At 37.0% G+C, this 8,938-nt stretch overlaps 1 protein-coding gene across 1 annotated transcript in view; it reads left to right on the forward strand.

Annotated features, from left to right (window-relative positions):
* The window catches only part of SNX2 (sorting nexin 2), a 28,405-nt gene that overhangs the window by 10,931 nt on the left and 8,536 nt on the right, over window positions 1-8,938 (forward strand). The window contains exons 3-7 of the mRNA XM_009284155.2: window positions 565-631; window positions 839-882; window positions 975-1,116; window positions 4,507-4,585; window positions 7,847-7,922. Coding sequence (XP_009282430.1) covers window positions 565-631; window positions 839-882; window positions 975-1,116; window positions 4,507-4,585; window positions 7,847-7,922 — 408 coding nt within the window. The remainder of the gene's footprint in view (window positions 1-564; window positions 632-838; window positions 883-974; window positions 1,117-4,506; window positions 4,586-7,846; window positions 7,923-8,938) is intronic.

Below are 8,938 nucleotides of genomic sequence, written 5' to 3' on the forward strand. Positions count from 1 at the left end.
TGCGGCCTCACCAGGGCCGAGTACAGGGGCACGATCACTTCCCTACTCCTGCTGGCCACACTATTTCTGATACAGGCCAGGATGCCATTGGCCTTCTTGGCCGCCTGGGCACACTGCCGGCTCATGTTCAGCCGGCTGTCGACCAGCACCCCCAGGTCCTTTTCTGACAGGTGATACAGGAGATACAATGAACGTACCCCTAAGATAAATATTTACTAAAAAGTTGGAGGCAAATAAGTCCTGAGCAAAGGCTGCCATACTAAAAGCTTTTGCAGGAAGGTTTAAAACTAGAATCACAGAATCATTTAGGTTGGAAAAGACCTTTAAGATGATTGAGTCCAACCATAAACCTAACACTGCCAAGTCTACCACATGAACTTTGTTGCAGCGACAATCAATGTTAGAAATTATATTCACTTAACATTGGATGGTGGGTCTGGAAGGGTTTTTTAATCATACAAACATACTGACTTCTCCTCCTCCTTCCTCTATACCCTTATCCTTGTAACCATACATAATATAAATGCACATTACCTTGTTAAATGTGGCATATCTTTTTCCTAGATTGAAGAGGAAGCAAATGGAGATTTGTTTGATATAGAAATCAGTGTATCGGACCCAGAGAAAGTTGGTAAGTGCCTTGAGCCTAGTAAGTCAGATGGTAGACTGTCTTATCCCTTGAAGACTATTCTGAGATTTTAGCATGATTTCTTATTCAGTTATCTTTTGGCAGTTTAGTATCTAATTGGAAAGCTATTTAATGTATATTTTGGAACAAAAAGTGTGTGGAGGGATTAAAATAACATGCCCTAGGATAAGTATGTTAATTTTCTTACAGGAGATGGCATGAATGCTTATATGGCATACAGAGTAACAACAAAGGTAACTAGTGCAACAAACATTTGCAGATAACTTTTTTCATAGCTGTGTAGATGGATCAGTAATTCATAACATTTTCTTTTTTTTTTTTTAAGACGTCACTTTCCATGTTCCACAAAAATGAATTCTCTGTTAAAAGAAGGTTCAGTGATTTTCTTGGCTTGCACAGCAAATTAGCAACAAAGTACATGCATATTGGTTACATTGTGCCTCCAGCTCCAGAAAAAAGTATTGTAGGTAAGTGTAGTTCCTGTACGGTTGAATTTAAGCATGTCAGTTAAGTACTGTAGTACAAATTAAGTATTTTAATACCTGTTGGGCTTGTAAAATACATACTTTTCTGCACAAGTATTACTTAACTGCTTATCAAGTGGTCCAAACTATTAAATATTCTTCCTGTTCTGTATTTTTAAAAAGTTCAGGTTAAAATGGAAAGATATGTACTGGCCACTTCCTAACTCAGACCAGCGTTGATAATAATGACATTTGTCTTAATACATGGCCTTCTGTTTCTTATCTATCATTCTTTCTTCACTGTTGCCCTTCAAGAGCTGATTAGTCTAGCAAAACAAAGACATTAAATGAAAGTTTATTTTTAACTTTTGTCAGTTATATAGCAGTTTTATCACTGCTGTTATCAGTTGCCTGCAATATACAGAGCTTCATACATTCTCCACCTCTCTGATACTTCAGTCTGTTTCTTTTGGTCATGGTGAACACTAAAACCTCTAGTTAATTCTTAAAAGTTCTAATTCAGAAAACACTTGAGTGATGCTAGTCTTTGTGAATGCCTTGAAGGGTCAGATCCTTTCTCCGTGAGCTAGGAAGCATGCCTGATGTATTGAAGCAACTTCAGTTTTATGAGCTCTAAGTAGTAGAGGTTCTTTCAAAATAACTAAACATATAAAGCTGTAAAACCTGTTGAAGTCTTTTGGCTTACCCATATAAATAAGTGATTGGACTCTAGAATGTTGTTTTTTATGTAGGGAATGGCAGGACTTTTTTTTCAGTAGTTTAGTCTGTAAAGCTAATTGGAGCAGCAGCTTTTCGTGTAAGTAGGAGTAGGCAGAGTGAGTAGATGTAGGCAGCAGAAAGCTTGGGAAAGTCATGCTTTTAATTCTGTGGAAAAGCACTGCTTCAGTGCTTTCAGTCTGTAATACTTAAAATTTCATCTGAATTTCTGGTAGTGTTTGAAAGTAATGTATGATTCTGTAATAACCAATTTTTCGTGTTACAAAAATAAGTTTAATTACAAATGCTAACAGGGCTTATAAAGATGGAATGAGGCTTCTAGTCATGTCCTTTGGATGATACAACATTTAAGGCATTTATGACAGTGTGTAATTACATGGAAATGTAGTACTTGCATCACAGTCAAATTCATCTGTAAGACAAAGCTTGGACTGGATTTGAGGTACCATTTGAACAAAACCAGCATAAATATTGATACACCTGCAAGTGTGTAAAATGGTGGGACTTATTGCAGTGTAAGCAAGCACTGGCTGTCACTTCAGATCCTTGTATAGAGACTTTGTTAAGCTATAGATAAGTTGGGAAAACTTGCAGACTCTGTAGGACATCTTCCAAACAGCATGAAACTCCCGCTTTAAACTTAAACTTCAGTGCACAGGTGGTATTTAGTTCTATCCAAAAATAGGTAGTCCATACATTTGTAATTCTGGAGGAAAGAAGGGATTCTAGGCTGATTTAAAATGAGGCATCTTAAAGCAGAGAGCTGGCAAAACAGCTGAAAGTAAGATGACATATTGTGTTTAAATCACATGTGTTTATTTTTAAAGTCTTAATATGAAATATCATACATTCAGTGTTATGCAGCGTGTATTGTACAGAAGTCCGTAGTCTGTTCATTCTGTTACACTGTTGATAACACCGGGAGTTTTAAGCTCCAACTGTATTTTGGTGATGGGTGGGAGGGGCTGGCATTTCAGACCTTAGCCACAATTTAAGTGGTCAGTTACTGACTGTGGAACAACAGGATAAAACTGAGTCAGTGGTGAGCTAGAGTTGGACATTCATCCAAACTGCCTCGCTACTTATATATGTGTGTTGGAAAATCATGTTTTCTGTTTTTAAGAAAATAATCTATTAAGTCATGGATCCTTTCCTGTGAAGGATTAGAGTGCTTGGGCTACAGAAACTGCCTTTACACTTGCATTTAAATAGGCTTATATCAGCAGAGAAAGAAACCTGACATGATACCTAGAAGTAACAATATCACAAGTTAGGAATTCCTCCTATTGGTCATTTGATTACATATTCAGTTTTTTCCCTATGAACTTCTGTTGCTATCAAATGTGAAGGATCTCTTGTATTAAACTGCAGCTTTTCATGCTTTCTGCAGTGAAATATTAATGAATAGTAATATTCTAATGCAAAAAGATGAGGCATGTGAATTACCTCACCTTTGTTTGAATACTTTAATCCTTGTACTTAAAGACATACTCAATTTTACAGAAAAATTTGTGGATTTACAGTTACGCTACACTGTGTAGTATACCTTGAAAAAAATGCCGATCGATTTATTTTCATCATGTTACAGAAAAGGGAAAAACTAAGGCTTCACTGAGAGGTTAAGGGTCCCTCCTTGTTCCTGTAAGGATGCTGTTTGTCCCCTCCGTGGGTTACTGTGTGAGACTTCTAAAGCCAGAAGGGAGATCGGGTGAGGAACAACTTTGGGAACTGTTGACCTGGCAGGTCACAGAGTACATATTCAGAATCTCAGACTTAGAACTTTTAGCTGGAGAAGCACGGAACTAACAGAGCAGGAATACACTACAGGTAGAAATAAGATGTTTGGACTGTATCATAACATACCTTTCCTGTGTTTTAGGAAATAATAATAATTATGAATGTTCAGTGTTTCATGGTGTTTTTGATAGTGTTCAGGTTCCTAAACTCTCTGAGTTTGGGTCTTTAGCATGAAAAATATTGACCTCAGTCTTACAGTTTTAGAGTTCTTCTGTTGCTGAGGTTGAATGTATTTCCCATACCATGAAACATCAGTAACTCTGGCTCCCCATCATAGTTTTTTGGCCACTCTTGACTTGGGCAGAGGAAGCGATGTAAAGCTGCATACCTTTCATTCTGCTAATTTTATTCTCCATTCAGTTTGTAGTCGCTCATATGCTTCCAAATTTTCAGAGGTGGTTAGTTTGGCTTAGTTGACTAAAAAACTCTTAGTTTTAGAAATTAAAAAAATAATAGAATGAAAATATTGGTACTAAGCTTACTAATTAATAGGCTTATAACCTAAGATTTATTTTCCTATTCTGCTTTATTTGGGTAATTTATCTTCTTCTGAACATGAGAGACCAGTAAGACTCTGATCTTCATTTAGATTGTCTTCATAAATGCAAATTAAACTAGTTTTGTATAACTTGTAGTCACAATTAATGTACTACAGGAAATTGCATATTTCACAGAGCTGCTTCCACAAAACCACGCAGCATGCAGTGTTGATGTTTGTTCTGTTCCTGTATAGTGTTTTTCATTGTAATTTGACTTAAATACATAAACTTAGGTGAGCTTTATCTTCTAATCACATCGGTTATGTTAATGATTTATTTATGATAAAGTAAAATCATTATGATGCCATTTTCTTCAAAGGCATGACCAAGGTTAAAGTAGGCAAGGAAGATTCTTCATCTACTGAATTTGTAGAGAAAAGAAGAGCAGCTCTAGAAAGGTAATGTATGTATCTAACTAAAACTTGTTTAGCCTCAGAATGACTTGTACTATACTATGTAAGCTCTGTAATTGGGGTCTGGGCCATCTGTACTTCGGTGGATTCTGGACGCTGTATGCAGCTGCAAAATTTTTGCGTAGAAATGGAATAATTCCCATTAATAATGGGAATTCATAGAGAGGATTATAGCTAACTCTTTTCAAACTGGTTGGTGCTTAAAATTGAGATTGCAGAGATCCAATAAGTAAAACTTTATCAGCTTACTTAGGCATTTTGGGTTTAAGGAATTAAGGCACTTCAGCAGTATATCTGTTCCGTAGAAAATCAACTGTTGGGCAGGGAGACAGGTGAAAGACCTTCAGTCACTTGAAAGTAAAATGGCCTTCTGACAACTTACAGCACATTGATGTGACTAGCTGAATTTTGGCATAGGAGATATTGGATCTCTGTCACCCAGCACTGGTATACAACTAATATTGTTCAGGTATCTTTGCCGTGGAAGGGTACTGTCACTGATATACGGCACCATTTTCCCCTGTTGACATGGCTAGTAAAGCCTTTAGAAAGTAACTAGTAGAACTTACAGAAGTATACAGTCTTACTTTTGGTATGATTTTACAGTATGCCCATGGCTGTGATGCAGTTGCATCATATGAGAACAATACACCATATAACAGTTTCAGTTAAACTAGAAAATTAACAAAAGTCAAAGGTTTTAGATTGTATGTTGAAAGATCTATCTAACAGATAATGTATGAAGCTCTTGAACTTCTGGAGTTCCAGAGCCAGTCTTAAACAAAAAGTATCTCTTCAGAATCCCGTTACTAATATCTTTCCATTTCCTAAGTAACAGAAGACTTACCTGAAATGATACTGAACCTCAAAATACTGATAGGTTGTTCTGTCTTAGTTACTTGTTACTGAAAATTGGCATATAGCTTAACATTTGCCACTTAAAATTGCACCCAGAAGTTACTGAAGTTGTTCTGTCACTTGGTGCGTAACTGTGAAACACATTCTGGTTATACAAGTCTATTGCTAACGGAGTGATGCTAGGAGATACGAAGGCTTGGAATAACAGCTGGGCTTAGTTAACTGAACAGATACTTCCACACAACTTTAGGTCTCTGTCTGTAATAGAGATGACTAGTTTCCTTCTTGGTTGCTTACTTGAACAACAGGAGTAGGATTAGAAAAAGTTTAATTCACAAGCTTGTGTGCATGCTGCTTTTTCATTTATTTGTTAAAGGAGTTACACTAGTGTACCACTTCTAGTGGATGTTGAGCACTCCTCCCATACTGGGGAGTGGACTCCTCAGGACTTCTGACAACGTTGGGAAGGCTTTACAGTATATTCCATTTGTTTTTTTCAGAAAGACTATGAATATCTTACCTGGCAAGGAGCAACTTTTTAATCATGCCAACTTTAGCTGTCTTTTCTCCTTTCAGAATCAAAAAGTTACCTACCTACCAAGGTGTTCAAATGCTATTTAGAGGCAGTGGTTCTGTTGCTGTTGCCTAAACCTGAAGAAAATGTATTAATGTTCCCCAGAAAGTCAGACCAAAGAAATCTGCTTCAATTTGTTCTTTTTTGAACCGAGAACTATAGGGAAAGTGGGCAGGAAAGCAATGTACCTTGTAAGTTGAGTTCATTAAAATTTATGCCCTAAAATAGTGAACTTACATACTACAAGTCTGCCTGCCCAATGTCCTCAGGCACATTGCCAGTTGTCTCCAGTGAAAATGTTAGAAGTCTCCCTCGGAGTAAAGGCTATTCTCTAGCAGTAGATTTCTAAAGAAAAATCTCTTTGGTTGTTTGCCACATTAACTTTAACTTGTACTTGCTACTGAGTATAGAACAAGCAAGGAAAAGTTTAGCAATCTAATATATAAAATAGTTTCACTGCAACCCTTAGCTTCTTTAGAAAGAAAAATAAGGATCTGGTGGCCACACCTAATGGAGGGTGGAAAAAATACATTACATTTACAATATCAATATACTCAGACTTTCAGTTAAAAGTCCCAGCCCACATCACTTTGTAGGACAGTTTCTAAGCAATTTGTGAATGTAACGGGGTACTGGTTCTGGTACTTCATAGCTGAGGCTTGAGCAAAACTAAAGCTTTGCAAAAAGTAGAGTGTGCTGTTGATAGTATTCTGTCACTGCATCTTAATTGGCAATAACATACTTATATTCCCGTGATCTTTTGAGGTACAAGATTTCTATAAAGCATTCTTGTAAATGTCAGACACTTTCTGTTAATATGTAACGTTAAAATTAGTTATGACAAACTTGAAGCAGTCTTTAGCAGAAGACTGTTTAACAACTTGCAGCTGTTTTTAGGGGAAGAATACTGTTGAAATTTCTCTCTTCAACCCATATTTGTTCAATCAACAGTTTTTAGATCTAAGCAGAAACGCAAAAAACTGCAAAGGGAAGGAGTTGCACTGGTTTTTTGTTTGGGTTTTTTTTTTGGGGGGGTGTGGATGAGTCCTTTAGAACTAATATGGATTGAAAGCTTTAGTCTAGCCAGCAAATAAATAGTTCATACCTAGAACATAATCAGCTCACTTCTCCAAGATTTCCTTTAGTTCTAAAATAAGTCAGCCAGAATTATCTGTAACAAAAAGCCTGTCTACTGCACTGTACAAGAATGTTTAAACAGGCTCATCTATTTTTTTCTGGCATAAATTGGCTGTTATTAGAGGAGGAGGAGTTCACTCAGCTGTTGAAAATATGAAGTATAATATTTTACCACTGTGCAACATAGAGTTATGGCAGGTCCCACCTTAAGGAGTTTCTAGTGTAAACAAACTATGGTAGAGACCACTGCCCGCACCTTTGGTGTGTTATGTTGTGGTATGGAGTGCATGGGACTGCATTACTTTCAGTCAGAAGTTCCAGGTTTTGTGGCAGCATTACTAGAGTAAGGCTTCAGTGAATGTTTCAACAGCTTAGTGGTCCTAGCTTGTAACTCTGTGTAGGACTTAGCCTAAGTGTTTGTTGGAGGAAGGTGACAGAATGCATAATAAATATGGTCTGAAGAGTCGGCAGAGAGGCAAAGGATTGAAGGGGCATGGAGACTGAACTATCATCTGACCCTTTAGAGGTGACTTTTTAAAAGCGTTCAAGCCCCATTAGATAATGAGGGAGGTTGTGTGCTGCATTGTACCCATTCTTTAGATAAAGGACACTTTCCAATGCTGTCAGGCACGTTAAATCTGTTTTGTTATCTAACATTTTAATTTTTAAAATCATAGGTATCTACAACGAACAGTAAAACACCCAACCTTGTTACAAGATCCAGATTTAAGACAGTTCTTGGAAAGTTCCGAGGTATTTAAGTTCTTTTAAGTTCTCCTGTTTGTTTCTAGATATGGTAACCTACAAAGCAATATATTCTTTTTGTATTGAGACCTGATGCCCTAAATTCATATGAAATCAAATTGGATTGTACCCTTCATGGGACAGAATGGCAGAGGCTACTTAGGTAATGGTGTGCCTCTGCCTCTGATAAAATTAAGAGTGGTAGTGACCAACAGCTATTTGCTGTTCAGTGACTTCTCAAGCGAGTTGGTCTGTCCAGTTCTGAGTGAAGCTTGTCATACATGGTGAAAATCCGTACTTGATGTTACTGATTGTTAAGTAAGATCAAGAATTAAACTAGTTTGAAAGCAGCTCTCTTGCCTCTAGGAGTCCAGCTTGAGGTGTATTGGTAGGGTAATGTGAAAACGCTAGCAAGGCTGCTGGCCAGGCTAGATGTTTTGTGAATAGAGAACTTCAGTCACCCGTGCTATCAATCTGGCACCTTTCACAATATTAAATATATTGTTAAAGATACATCATATCTCTTTATAAATGTGCATAGTGGATTCACTGTAATACTGAACTGTCTTTTGGCCAATGTCAGTATCTTAGTTATACTAATAAGTCACAGAGACCTCACTACTGACAAAAGCATCGATAGATAACTTACAGTGGATTTGTCAATGCTGCTGACAGACAAAACATCACATGAAGGGTAAATGGTCTGACATAGGGGCCACCCTGTATGGCATATTCAGACTAGCCTGAATAATAATATAAATTAAATTTAAAGTTTGTTAACTTACCCTTGAGAATTTCTAAGTACCTAAGCAAATACACAGCTCTCTTGATAAGCATGAGGTAGGTTTTGAAATCTGGCCTATATTGGAAAGCAAAAAGTCATCAACCTTTTATAGTCAGTACACAGTGCAAATCTTGCATTACAATTAAATGTTTTACAGAATTTCTTTCATCTAATTTGTTGTAAATCTAAGCTTTTCTGTTCCTGTAGTGGCAGGGTTTTTTTTTTTTTTTTTTGGGGGTGG

The sequence above is a fragment of the Aptenodytes forsteri genome, unplaced genomic scaffold (genome assembly GCF_000699145.1).
Source record: "Aptenodytes forsteri isolate BGI_AS27 unplaced genomic scaffold, ASM69914v1 Scaffold69, whole genome shotgun sequence".
NCBI classification, from domain to species: domain Eukaryota; kingdom Metazoa; phylum Chordata; class Aves; order Sphenisciformes; family Spheniscidae; genus Aptenodytes; species Aptenodytes forsteri.